We start from the raw sequence: 14,354 nt of genomic DNA, 5'->3' as shown, positions 1-14,354 counted from the left end.
TTAAGTCTCTTCTGCTGTGTTTTTCAGTGTTTTTATGAGAGATTGTCACTTGCTAGCCTGATAGCTGTATTGTGTCCAAATTTGGTGTTACTTTGCCCAGAGGTGTTTGAGTTGTTAAACCCACAAACAAACATTACATTTTTATTTATATAGATTTAGTTGTGTAAATTCAGATGACTGCATAACATATAACAAATGACATACTGCACAGCAAAAGAATTCAAACAAATTTTCATGAATGTGGCATTTTGTGTGCATACCAGATTGAGTACACTGGCTCCATTTTGCAGCTAAGGAACACAAAAGCACAGCAATGAAATGAGATTAGTGTTGGCACATCTCCCACACAGATCGAAGTCTAGCATTTACCTCTTTAGAAGATTATTGTCATCCCTCCAGATCCGTGGTTTCTATCATCCACAGCTTGAAAATATGATAAAAGAAATCCAAAAAGCAAATCTTGATTTTTGCCATTTTAGAGAAAGGACATCATTTCAATCTGTCATTATATATAATGAGACTTAAGTGTCCACAGATTTTGGTATCCACAGAGGGTCTTGGAACCAATCTCAAGAGACACCAAAGTCCCAAGGTGCCAATCCTACTACTGTCACCAATGAACTACAGCTAAAGGACAAGCTTATTTTCATACATACAACAATCCGATGTTCATTTCCCTCCTTCATCCAGTAGATTTTATGAAAAATCCATTGTTTACATAGCCAACCCCCAAATATATTTTTTACAGCACTCTCATTTTGTTCTTTTAATAATCTTTTAGACAAAGCAGATTCATTGCTATCCCTGAGTGTAATATCAGAAAAGGAAACCATACAGTGTTAACGAAAAGAAATTCAGTAATGTGATGGACCTCTAATTAGATTTCTGTTACCAATTTATAAGAATGTAAACCTTTATTCACTGAGAAATGCAGAACCTTAGGAGTTCTTGATACTTTATGATGTGTTTCCATGAGAACTAAAGGGTAGAAGAGCTTTCTTAAGCCTCTTGAATTCTGAGGAAATATCTGAAAGAAATGCATTTATCTCTCTCCTTCACCCCCCACACTCTCCACCTCAACCCACTGGGATATGCCTTTGTGGAAAAATAAAAATGGACTGTAATTTAATTCAGAGAACCTGCATAGACATTGTTTATCTATTGTGAATCAACACACACACACACAGAGGGCAGTGTCTAGTCTTGACCCAACCATAGTTCACTATCTTCATGGGACAAGTATGTTCATATGAAGAGTCTCCATGCAAGCAAAGAACCCTTGATAGTGTAAAGAGCCTCCACATAGAGTGGAACTCCATACCTTCAGACTTGTCACTTTCCACATTTTTTGGTGTCAGGAGTGACTTGAGAATCTGCAAGTCGCTTCTGGTGTGAGAGAATTGGCCGTCTGCAAGGACGTTGCCCAGGGGATGCCCGGATGTTTTGATGTTTTACCATCCTTGTCAGAGGCTTCTCTCATGTCCCTGCATAGGGATCTGGAACTGACAGAGGGAGCTCATCCATGCTCTCCCCAGATTCAAACCTGTGACCTGTCAGTCTTCAGTCCTACTGGCACAAGGGTTTAACCTACTGTGCTACATGAGGAAAAGTAATTATGGAAGGGAGCAGACTAGTGATGCCTCTCTTCACATGTTGATTCAAATAAAGCAGGTAACATCTGCACAGGGGTGGTCAAAGTGCTGAGTTGGTGTTTCTACCATCGTTTGTGGAGGTTGCCTACTTCCGTCTGGAGATTTGTGGAAATTTTGGGCTTTGATTAGCTAATAGTATGTTTTAATTGTGCATTTATCAATGCTCAGTCTGTATAGCAGAAATAAACAAGTGCATTTTGGGTGGTCATTTTTCTCCACCTGTCCCAAAATGATGAGGTGTCACTGTGATTTTGGCTTCTCTCTCTCTCTCTCTCTCTCTCTCTTCTTTGTGTTTTACGAGGTCTGTGAGTGATTGGGGGAACCAAACCATGAATTTTTAGATGATTTTGGACAATTCTTGTCAGTTTGAGGGCAAAGTTATTGCCCCTGAATCACTCTGAATTTTTTTAAGGGAAGTTTGGGATTTAGGGAGATTTCTGTTTCAGTCCTCACCCTTTTTGCATAGATACAAGTGAATTAAGCTACCATGTTACATCGAATATAGCATACACCACCCCCCCCCCCAAAGGCTACAAAAAAAGGTGCACCTTGAAATGTATGGCATCCTAGAATGACATTTTTTAGAATGACACTTTGCTGTAGGTATGACCATTTCAGTTCAGGGGAAACCCCGTTCTCCTTATTGGTCTTGAAACTAGTGGTTTTAAAAGTCTGCTGGTATTCTTCAAAGAAGGGATTTAAAGATGGTACAGATATCATTGAAAGAAGAGGTTTACAAGTGTGCTCATCACCTTGAAATAATGGGTTCAAAGATGGTGTAGTTCCCCTTGTTTTTCTGAGAACAAAGCTCCAAAAAGGTGGATGCATCTTTGAATCAAATTTTTCTGCCCCCCCCCCCCCCAATTGAATTTCCAAAGGCAAAAAAGGAGGGGTGCATCTTGGAATTAATGGTGGTATTGGAATAAAATATGGCATTACAGAACAGTAAAAATGTTGAACTATATCCTTCCCCAGGAAACAAATTTTGGATAAGTTCTGGAACTTTATTTGGTAATAATAATTTAAAAGATCAACTTTCATTCAGCTATTGGGCAGGACTGAGTAACTCATCTCCACACAGCAAACACAAATGGATTGCCTTTATGACTGCAGCATCTTTGCCAAATGCCTTCTGAGATCATTCATAAACCATAATTGTGAGTAGAGCTGGTGTAGCAGAAAAGCTATTTTCATACCTTCGCATCAGCAGTTCTGACTTGTTGCAGGTTAAAAAAACCCAACTCACTTCTTCAATCTAGATAACAACGGGCAACTGAGAATTAGAGAGTAAGCCCCCTGAGAAACAAAAAGGGAATTAAATGGGAGCTCATACTGATGATTCAGCACGGTCCAGTGACAGCCCCCACACATTGCCCCCAAAAAGCAATTAAAAAATTAAAAGATAATCCTTTTGGGGGATGGATCAATTCCCAATGAGCTTTCTTGACTAGCCAGGTGTATGATCTCAGTTGGCAAAATGCTGATTTTCCTCACCGTCATTAATCTTGCCGGACTGTTAGGTCTCTCCTCTTCCCCCAGGAGTTTTAGACATAAAACACTATTATTAAATTCATATGAAGCGCTTCAGAATTTTCTCATTTATTCTTTCAAAACTTCCATTTTGGACATTGGATAAGAGACAAAAACTAGGTAAACTTTAATGTTAAATCTTCTGGATGAGTGTTTTGCAACTGCTAAAAACTTTAGAGTAATTTTGTTCAGTTATAAAGGGGATCAATCCTGCATAGCGATAAAAATAAGAAAAGCACCAGGGCTTGTGTTAGATTTCATATCACGGCATATTTTAACTCCCTGCTTAATTTTTTTTTTAAAAAAAGTTGTGGCAAACTGAACATTTAAGTTGGAAAGAATTAAATCTTTGTGTTGAAGCTTTATTTCCTTCTGTAGTAATGGCAAATGTTACATCCACATTCAATGAATTTGTATGTTTGAATAGTGATTCGTATTATATTTAGAGGACCCTAAAGTTGGATGAATGCCAGTGTTGTGAATTTGCTGAACTGAAACTGTGGGAGACCAGGGTACAAATTAGACTTGAGCCCAGATCTGTTTTTAGCCATTCCCTTTGGCCAATATGGCTTTTTTTTGTTTGATCTGGTATCTTGAGCCCCTGGTGGCGCAGTGGGTTAAAGCACTGTGCCGGCAGGACTGAAGACCGACAGGTCGCAGGTTCAAATCCGGGGAGAGGCGGATGAGCTCCCTCTATTAGCTCCAGCTCCTCATGCAGGGACATGAGAGAAGCCTCCCACAAGGATGATAAAACATCAAAAATCATCCAGGCGTCCCCTGGGCAACGTCCTTGCAGACAGCCAATTCTCTCACAACAGGAGCGGTTGCTCCTGACACGACAAAAAATAATAATCTGGTATCTGTAATGACAAGGGCTCAGCTGTTGCAGATTCCCATCTGAAAAGGGACCACGTGGCAATTGATCACGGCTCCTCCTCCAGTTGAATCTTTTTTATTTTCCTTTATTTTCCTGATTTTTTTTATTTAGTGGGACTGACTGGGAGTTGGTAACCTGAGGGGGGTGGGGTGGGGTGGGGAGTGTGTGCATGCATTTGGAGGCTTGGAGAGTCACCCTTTGGCTTCTTTTTCTCCTCTCCTTCAGAAAACACTTCTAAAAATAATAATTACTATTAATAATAGTAATTCCAGCAAAAAATAGAAGCCTATCTCTCCTCTTGAGTATAAAGTAGAAACAGTTTTAAGGAGTCAAAACCCTAAGCAGAAAGGAGATTGCAGGTAGTAGAGAAAACAAGGGATTTTTAAGGTAGCCCAGGGAGGATAGCTCCACTGAGCTCCAGGTCATTGCTCTTCCTTCCCTGGTCCTCCTTAAAAAGCATTAAAAAGCTGTGTGGCATGCTGCTGTTGCTGGTAGAGAAAATATGCACAGCTGCCTCTCCTCTAGAGTAGAAATAGCTTTAAGAAGCATTAAACCCAGTCTCCTCTACAAACAGAAGGGAAAGGCTACAGAATGAATGGCATTTTAATTCTGATGCTTTTTCAAATCCAGGTCTTAATGAAGGATATGGAAGGGGAGAGTCCTCCTCCCCCCCCCCACCCAAAATGGGCTGGTTAGGTTGCTTTCTTAACCCCATTGCTGACATGCAGGCCAGTATGGTGTTTGGGGAGGACATTGGCAGGGGTCAGGAGACATATTCATGCACTCGCTATAACCTGCAATGTCCTTTTGAGGGAGGGCCTTTGGTGGTTCCTCAGTACTTTGGGTTATAGCTGTTTGTGGGGGCAGGAGGCTGTCTGTGTAATGGACATCTCCACCAAATACACACATACACATTTTCACTTTTATTATGTGTATAGATAAGATAGATTTTAGGGTAATTTGTGAAACTACTGTGTGTAAGGTAAGGGGCTATGAGAGGGTTAAAAAAGTGGATGGTTGAAAGTATGTAATGACCGAGGAGATTTGAATAAGATTGGTGAATGACATTTGGGAATGACAGTTGTCAGAGTAGCTTTCAAAAGGGTAGCTGTGGTAGTGTGCATCTACACAATAGAATTAATGCACATTGACTCTTGTTTTAACTGCTATGGATCACTGTTGTGAATTTGTGGGCTTTGGAGTTTAGTGAGGCACCAGCACTCTTTGGCAGAGAACTACATCTCCATATCACTGAGCCATGGCAGTTAAAGAGGTGTCAGAGTGCATTAATTCTACAGTGCAGATGTGTCTTGTAGCATAAAAAGGGGGAATGAAAGGGGAAAACAAGGAATGTGACAAGAAGGGTTCAAGAATCCAGCACTTTGTTGAGGTCTCTTCAATAGCCTTACTTTAGTTGTTGCTTTTTTAAAACCCGAGATTGAACCCTGACAGCAGATCGCTATGAGAACAAAATCTCCTTCTTAATCTGAACCAAACTCCCATCATATTTGTTTAATATCAGCTATAATTCTCCATTTAGAGTGTCCACCAGCTGTCCTACTTTAGAGACAAAGAAATATTTCTGATTCTAGCTATGAGATTAGCTACAGTGATTCCCAGTGGATCAGTCATATCTTTATAGTACTTGTTTTAGGACAGTATGGATTTTTCGTTGTTCCATAACTATAACCTTCACAATCAATGTGTAATATAAAAAGAAAAAGTTTTATTTTTAACTTGTGACAACCAAGAAGAAACTGTGATTTTAAACTCATGCTCTGTAAAGCTCATTAGGTTGCTGTAATATGAACTTATACATGCTCTGCCTTTAATAAATAAAGTGTTCCCCTGACAAAATGACCCGGCTGTTCTATTCTTGAGATAGGCAAAGACTCTTGGATCAAATATTGTTTCATGTCAGCATCATTTTCCAATTCAAGGTCCACTTGCATACCATGTTCCTGCCTGGGGAGACATGACAGGTCAGAAGTTCCACAATTTGTATGTTTGACAGCATCTCTGAAAATAATTAGTTCTATTTTAGCATGTGCTTTTTTGGATATAAATCTACTTCTTCAGATGGAGTACAGAGTGATATGGAAGCTTGTGTTTCTAGCCCATATTGAGCTTCAAGAGCATTGCAGGAGTGGGACAGAATGTAATAGTGTTGTACCACAAAATGACAGTGGAATTGTGCTTGGTGGGCTATAGCCAATTAATACACAGTGCTAAATAATGAAAATGATGTCTTTATTCATAGTCTGTGGAGAAAAGGGTTTTCAGCAATCATTTGCAAAGCAAGTACACCATCTACCCATTTACAAGGCTTCTAACTAACAGAATGTTACTATGTTGTGAGTTCTTTGCCATTTGCCTTGATATTAGTTGATCGGTCACAACCTGCAAGAAGAGTTAACACAGCATGCAATAGCTTCATATTTGCTACTAAAACAATATATAGCTAGAAAATAACTGTAAATTATCTTGGCCTAGTATCTACATTTTCTTAGCCTAAAAGTTATCAATAGGATACAGAAAAATGCAAATCCTATCCCTTGCCCTAAATTTTAAACTAATTTTAAATTGATTTTAAACTTATGGTTATAGGTAAAAAAAAAAAGAGCATGGAAGAGTAAATAAATGATGGATTAGTGAACACAGAGAGTGAGTCTGTCAAATTTAAGAATAAATGGATAATGTTTAAGAATTTGAATTAGCTAGAAGTCGAATGCATGAAAGAATGTGAACTCTTTTGGATGTATTAAATAATGAATCAGATTTTAATTTTTGTAAAATACAAATATAAGGGAGAAGGAGCAAAGTGTTTTTTGAAAAGGGCGAGCTTTCCCCCGGATCTACATGTAAGATTTATTCATTTAAATATTCTTTCTCTATTCCAGAAATTCCTGAAGGCAACTAAGAAAAATTCCTCATTAAATTCGCTAGCTTTAATCATGTAAATATTTCTACTCTAGTTCAATATTTCTTCAAGGCAACTCAGAATTATTCCCAATTAAAACAAAACCAGAATCTCAAAACATAACAGATCTGCAACAATTTGTTGCAATGTGAAATCCTAATTTATCTCTCCTCCTCCCATTTTCTTCTTTGTCCTCAGTTGTGGAAACAGATTCCAAAATGCAAAAGTAGCTTGCATTTATTGTGGAGAAAGGAGAAGGAGGGAAAGTGAAGGAGATGAGGATGAGAATAAGGATAAGAAAGAAGCCAATACAAATTACTAGGGCCCTAGGAAGCTGGAAGGGGACTTGGAAGTTGAATATGTTGCAGTTTCAAATTGTGCATTTTAAAAAAGTGGTGAGAGTAGAAACAGCAAATACCACCATACTTACAAAAGGACTCACCCATGAGCAGATAAATTATTTCAAATGACTTCAAAGTACATATGTAATTCTATTCTTTGTTCTTTCTGTTCTCTAGAGCTAGACAACTGGTGTGAATAGCATGTGTACATAAAGTAACCTCAAGCATGTCTATATAAAGTAACATCAAGTCAGGGTCAGCCATGGTTAATGATAGGATGTGAGACTGACAACAAACATTAGAAGCTGTAGACTATATTGCACTGATGAAACCAATGATAACAATTTCTTGCATAAGAAAACTCTATGAAATCCATGGGGTCACCATAGGTGAACCAGCAAGATATGAAATTGCATGTGTACTCCACACACACAGATCTCCTTGAGTGGATGGTTCCTTCTTTGAGTTTCAGGCTCTAATCTTGTGGGAACCTGAAACTCTTATGAGAAACTATTGTCTTAATGTTGGCTCTGTATAGGCCTGCCTCATATCTACGAATCAGCTGAGATCATAGAATCATAGAATCATAGAATCATAGAATCAAAGAGTTGGAAGAGACCTCATGGGCCATCCAGTCCAACCCCCTGCCAAGAAGCAGGAATATTGCATTCAAATCACCCCTGACAAATGGCCATCCAGATGACTTAGGAACAGACAGGGTTGAACCAACTGCTATTAAAAAAACATGGCAACTCTATCCAGGTGTAGAAGGGATTGCATTAAAATGTACACTGCAGCCCAAATTTGGTCTTGGTAGCTCTGACTGCAAGGGGTTTTCCAACCCTTGCACAGCTGGGGCTGGAAAGGGTTTTATTGTCTCCCCTGTGGAGGAAGCTAACAGAAAGTAGGCCCTTTACGGACTTTCTGCAGAGGGGTGGAGCTTCGGCAGGCAATCCTTCCTCCTCTTCATTTGGATGATATCTTCTAGGGTTTTTTCCCCACCTATCTTATACTGTTTTAGGAGGGCAAATTGGGAAGTGCAGGCTATTAAATAGGCATATCCGAAAACAGCAGGGGATTTGAATTTGGTGCACACACAAGGCACCTATATTTGAGTGTAGGCCAGGAACTGGCACCCTCATCTATACTGTAAATAAAGGAGGTGAGGGTGAATGCAAATGGCCTAGGAACTGGAAAATATGACATCAACGCCACCCTGAGTCACCTTCGGGCTGATATGGGCGGGATACAAGTATTGTAAATAAATAAAATCAATAAATTCTGGGGACAGAATTCTCTGTCATGTTCCCCGTAGCAGCCAAAGGGTAACATGAAAGGTCACTACCATGGCTTTACCCTCACCACACATTTAGTCCTAACTATTGTTGATAAAGTTATAAAGTTTAATTAGGCAACATTAATAAAAGTTGCCCAGAGTTAACCCATCCATGTATGTTGCCTCTTCATTTGTGGGGGTTGTGCAGCAATGGTGCTTTCAAGCAAGCTGACTAGCAAAATTCATTTCTAAAGGTGAAACTGAAAGGGTGCTCTCAGTGATGTCCAGTGGCATCCATATGAGTGGGAGGTAATGGTAAATCTGCCCTGGGGTCTGTTCTGAACATTGAATGAATGGTCTAAGATATTGAATCCTACATCTTAACAAATGGTTTCAACATTTTGGATAAGTCCTTTTTAACCTGGTCTAAAGCCGAGAACAAATGTAATGCCCTGCTGAGATAGAGGTCACTACCATCACATGGGCACCATTGAGGTGTGGGCCTCATTCAAACCATTGACAATTGTTGCTGTTAAAATTCAGCCCATAATCTTTTTTCAGGCTGAACAGTCTGCTCAGCAAAGTGGGATAAAATGTAGGCAAGTATAGATGTAGGCTAGATAGATGATTTACCACTAAATGGCTTTTGTTTCTGGATTGCTTTCTTCATCTCACTAAGTTTCATATTCATCATAGTCTTTTTTTTCTTTTACAAATGTGCCCACTCATAATGAGAATTTGATGATATTCTCTTGTTTTTCTTCTTCTTCTTTTTTAAAAAAATCCTGTAGCTTTGAAAGCAGCTTTTGATGAAAAGGACCTATTCCCCAAAGAAATTCTGGATCGGGGGAAAAAAATGCGGCAGCTTTGTGAGGAACTGTCTGACAAAGATGGGATAACAAATGAGAGAAAGCAAAGGAAGTTGAAAAGAAAATGAAGTGGTCCTGACTTCAAAAGCAAGGTGGGTATGAAGAATACCACCTGGTGGTTTTTATATAATGAGGTAGAATTTGGCCCAGAGACCACTGAGAATCTGGCAGGGGGCAGCGGAAAAATGGAGAAAAGAGCTGTCAAAATGATCGAAGGGTCAAGAAGCTTAATCCTGGGAGGGAAAGATTAAAGGCATCTGGGAGGCTTGCATAAAAGACAGCAAAAGGACACCAGTGTATTGGAAGTTCCTTGGCACAAGTCCCATCAAAATGACTGGAAGTTACACATAGAGCAATACTTCATTTCTGTGGGGCTTGCATAGAAAGAAGGGAAGCATAAACATTCAGACATTTAAAAGAAAAGACACTGAATTGGGAAAAGAAACCAATAAAAAGTAGCAATGAGTTTGATGTAGAGTACATATAGATTTACTTCCTATAGAGATTGTTCTTCCTACTGTTAAGAGGGCTCTATTTATTCCAACTACCTTTTTGCTCCTCCACAAACTGACTCAGAAACTGCCATTGATTCAGGCTTTGCCTAACATAAAGAGACAAGAAAAATATACTTCTTATGCCTGGCATGTGTTTGCTCTGAAACGTATATTCCAGGTGTAGTTAACTTTAGTGCATCTGGAGGTCAATTATTTGTCCCAGGAACCCTTTGGAGGCTATATAGTCTATTGTGGTTTTGAAACACTGATATTTTCTGATGTTAAACAGGACAGGTTGTCAGCCATTTAAAAGGTAAACTGCTGCTCCAGGAGAGTCAATGCACAATGCAGAAAAAGGGCAGTCTCGGGAAAGCTATAAAAACAGCTTTACATGCACTTTGCCCATTTTGGTTTTGTTCAGAGGATCCCTCAAATAACAGCAATAACAATATTAATCCAATTCAGATACTTGGCAGGGACAGTCTCGAATAACCCTCTGCAATACCATCTTCTGTTTCCTCCTCCCACATACCTCCTTATTCCTAAATTGCTGGAAACCGAGTTCAAAGAGGAGAAAATACTACTGTTTCAAGAGAGGAGAATTGTTGCAACAGTTTCTATCTTGGATGTTTTGCTGAGTAAACTCTGCTACCTTGTCACATTAGCAATGGAAAGCATACTCAAAATATTTGAAAAATGGTTGAAAAAATGTTCAAGTGATGCAAAACTACAATGAGAAAAGTCCTTGATTGATGAGTATCTTCAAAGTTCAGGACTTACTCTGTACAAAATTCACATACGATTATTTTGTGAAAAAATCCTCATTTTCTATGCAGAAAACAACCCTTTCTGCATTGAAAATAACATTTCATTGCAGAAATGTTAATCCTGTGCAGAAAATACTGCTGTCAGTGCAGTAAATATTTTTATGGGCTGGACTTTAGCACAGCTGATAAATCACCAGCAATGATAAGCTCTACCAACCAAGAGGTTGCCAGTTCAAAGAAATTTGCCATTAGTTCTTGTAGGAAATAGTTGTTTGAAAAGTTTGATTCTCTAGGAAGAGATTCTCTACAAAACAGGTGTTTGCATATGGGATCATAATAGGATCATCACTACATTTATATTAAACACATTTGTGTTTGGTATTTCTTACCAAACACTAAGACAAATTGTCAGGGTGACACACTGGAAGAGAAGGGATTCTTAAAATATAAATTCATATACAAGTTTGCCATCACTTTTCTAAATTGCTGAGGTCCAAAAATACTTTGATTTTTTTTCAAATTTTTAAATACTTATGCAGGCAGTTCCCAAGTTACAAACATTCAACTTACAAATGACTCATAGTTAAGAAAAAGGGTAAGGCAACAGGAAGTGAGAGAAATCTACACCTCAGAAAGGAAATTCACTACTGAAAGAGTTATGCAGGAAAGGTTTCTCCACTGAAGATTTATTACTAACCCTTGTTTCCACAATAAGTCAAATTGTTCAAAATCCAATTACAGGGACAGGAACTGAGGTGAAATATTCTGAATAGGGGCACAAGCAGCAAAACAATCACCACAGGAGTGTTAACCCTGCCCTATGCTACCCAAAAAGCTATGATAGATAGATAGATATGGCACTTTAATATGTTTCTCTGATTTAATATGCAGACAGTACCCAAGTTACAAACATCTACCTTAAAAATGATTCATAGTTAAGAATAGGGGTGAGACAAGAGGAAGTGAGAGAAATCTACCCCTTGGAAGAGAAATTCCAAGGTGTATCATGGGGAAAGGGGGTCTCCACTGAAGCTTTCTCACCAATCCTTGTTTTCACAACAATTCAAATTTTTCAAAATCTAATTATCACAGGTACAGAAAAGTGAGGTGAAACCTTCTGAACAGGAGCACAGAACACAGGGGTGTTAATCCTTCCCTGTGCTGGCTTGAGTTACACTTAAAATGCACCTGTTCTGACTTCTATATGAATTCAGCTTAAGAAAAAACCTACAGAACCTATCTTGTTTGTAATTTGGGGACTGCCAAATGCTAGTGATTAAAAAAAACAACATTAAAAATCTTCAAATATTAAAAAGCAAAGGTAACACTATCTTAATCACCTATGTGGACAATTTAGATTTTGGAGTATTTCAGATTTTGGGAGTCCATATACAAGATGTCAGCCTTTATCTAAATCAGTGGTTCTCGACCTGTGGGTCTCCACATGTTTTGGCCTTCAACTGTCAGAAATCCTAACAGCTGGTAAACTGGCTGGGATTTCTGAGAGTTGTAGGCCAAAACATCTGAGGACCCACAGATTCAGAACCACTAAAATAGAGCATGAATACAGCAGTGAAGAAGTAAAAAAAGTAATAACGCCAATGGTGCAATTAGATCATTTTAGACTTTGTACTTAATGACATTCAGTCCTTATTTCAATGATAATTCACCTTGCTTCAAAAAGTCATGCTGTAGTCCTACTGCGTTTGGCCCTGCTGCTCTTGAATACAATCCAGATTTCTGTTTCAAAGTCCTACTTTGATGGTATCATTCACAGCAATGTCAGAAATTTCTCATATTTTAGCACTCTAAAAATGTCAGAAGATCAATAGATCATAAAAAGAATATAAGATTAAACATGAAAAATTTACTCTCTTAACTCTCTATCTCTAGCCAACTCTTTCACCTTCAAGCTCAAGAGCTGATGAAACCCTGACCCTTTGCCATGCAACTGTTTTCCTGGCAGCTGATTCAGTTGGAGGGGAGGACTCACCCTTACCGGCTAGACGACCCTTCAACCTCTGCTCAGAACATGGACCGCCATTGATTACTTACTATGAAATTCAAATAGATATTGAAGGCATGCCTTCAGATTCAGTCAATTAATATGAAAGCCAAGCCAGGCCTACCATACTTTATACTGCAGTTGATTTTTGTGAACCGAACATATCTCCAGGAAAGTGTTTCTTACGGACAATACACTTGATTTGTATGCCCACGGTCCTAGACAATTTCTAGCATTTCCAGCATCTGAAAGTCCATATAGTTGTCATCTTTGCTGTAGACAATATAGACCTAGTTACATCAGTTATCTGACTGGATTAATGGAAGCTAGATTTTGGAGTATTTGCAGCTCTGTCCACCATTGTATAATGGGGGAGATTCATTGTGATGCATCAATTATATCTTCTGATGAAGTTTGAGCCCCATAATTGCCATGCACATAGGTGCATGAAATACAAGGATGTATGTTTGTGAAGTGTTCACATGCTTGCCCAGTCCCTTATCCAGGCACTGCCCATTGGATTGCTATGGTTGAAAAAAGGCTAAAAGCATCTGAAGCCGTTGGCATCACTTCATTGGCACTACTAACAGCAAAAATGTAGATGTCTTTGATGATGATTGAAGCATTAGGCTTTCCATATCATGGCAATACACAACTCCTTTCTAACATTCCCTTCTCCTCCTCCATGTTTATTTGTTAATGCTGACCTTGCGTCAGGTATGTTGGCAGGGGCAGGAGTCAAATGCCTGTTCCTTCAAGCTTTGAATCATGTTCTGACAGTATCCATCTGTGTGCTTGCATGTATGCATGCATGTATGTAAGCTTGCATGCATGATTCCTGCCCTACTGAACATTATAGGTCCCCTGATGAAATGAGCTTCCAAGAATCCTTTAGGTTTTCTGGGAAATAATTTGAGAGTCCATCCATTAAATATTAAGAAGAACCATTTATGTCTTCCCTTTAATAGTTTGTATGCATGTACAGCTAGTGTTAATGTGAGATGACAAGAGCAGCGGGCAGTACATTCTAGATCCGCAGAATCTATGTTTGCATTGCAGATCAAGAGAAATGCAAATAAACATTTTAAGCTCAGTCCTGAAAATGCCCTTAGAGATGGTAAATAACAAAGATGGGAAAAACCTTTTTGTTTTTTTAATCCATTTTCAACATTTCAATCACATCTTATAGCTCACACCTTTCCAAATAAAAGAATGGGTTGTCAAGGTGTCAAACAAGATAAGAAGAAATTAAAACAATGTCTAAAGACAGAGTGTCAGCTGGAAAACTCTGAAAAAATGAACACATTTAAACCCTAGGAAATAGCATATTTATATATATCAGAATATTAGTAGGACTTTAATACAAGCAGAATGTACAGGCAAAAGAATAAAATGAATATTATGATTTACTTGCAAATAAGAAATTATTCTTGAAATAAAGACATTAGGAGTCCAAAATAAAATATTGTAAAATGGCATAAAATTGCCTTAACTTTACAACAGATGAAAAGAAAATAATTTCAATAGGTCTTCTTTTGCATTATGATTTGATTTATCCTGCTTACTAAAAAAACAAGAGCAGTTGGAAATAAAGTATGTTAAATAATCATTTAAAGAAATATT

The 14,354-nt window shown here is 38.5% G+C and overlaps 1 protein-coding gene across 1 annotated transcript in view; it reads left to right on the top strand.

Moving 5' to 3' along the window:
- The window catches only part of WDR49 (WD repeat domain 49), a 155,606-nt gene extending 141,500 nt beyond the window's left edge, over positions 1-14,106 (top strand). Inside the window, exons 19-20 of the mRNA XM_060767576.2 lie at positions 9,388-9,557; positions 12,620-14,106. Of these exons, the coding sequence (XP_060623559.2) occupies positions 9,388-9,533 (146 nt within the window). The 3' untranslated portion in view covers positions 9,534-9,557; positions 12,620-14,106. The remainder of the gene's footprint in view (positions 1-9,387; positions 9,558-12,619) is intronic.
- Positions 14,107-14,354: the final 248 nt, after the last annotated feature.

This window comes from Anolis sagrei, chromosome 3, assembly GCF_037176765.1.
Source record: "Anolis sagrei isolate rAnoSag1 chromosome 3, rAnoSag1.mat, whole genome shotgun sequence".
In the NCBI taxonomy this organism is placed as follows: domain Eukaryota; kingdom Metazoa; phylum Chordata; class Lepidosauria; order Squamata; family Dactyloidae; genus Anolis; species Anolis sagrei.
This window is presented reverse-complemented; position numbering and strand designations above follow the sequence as displayed.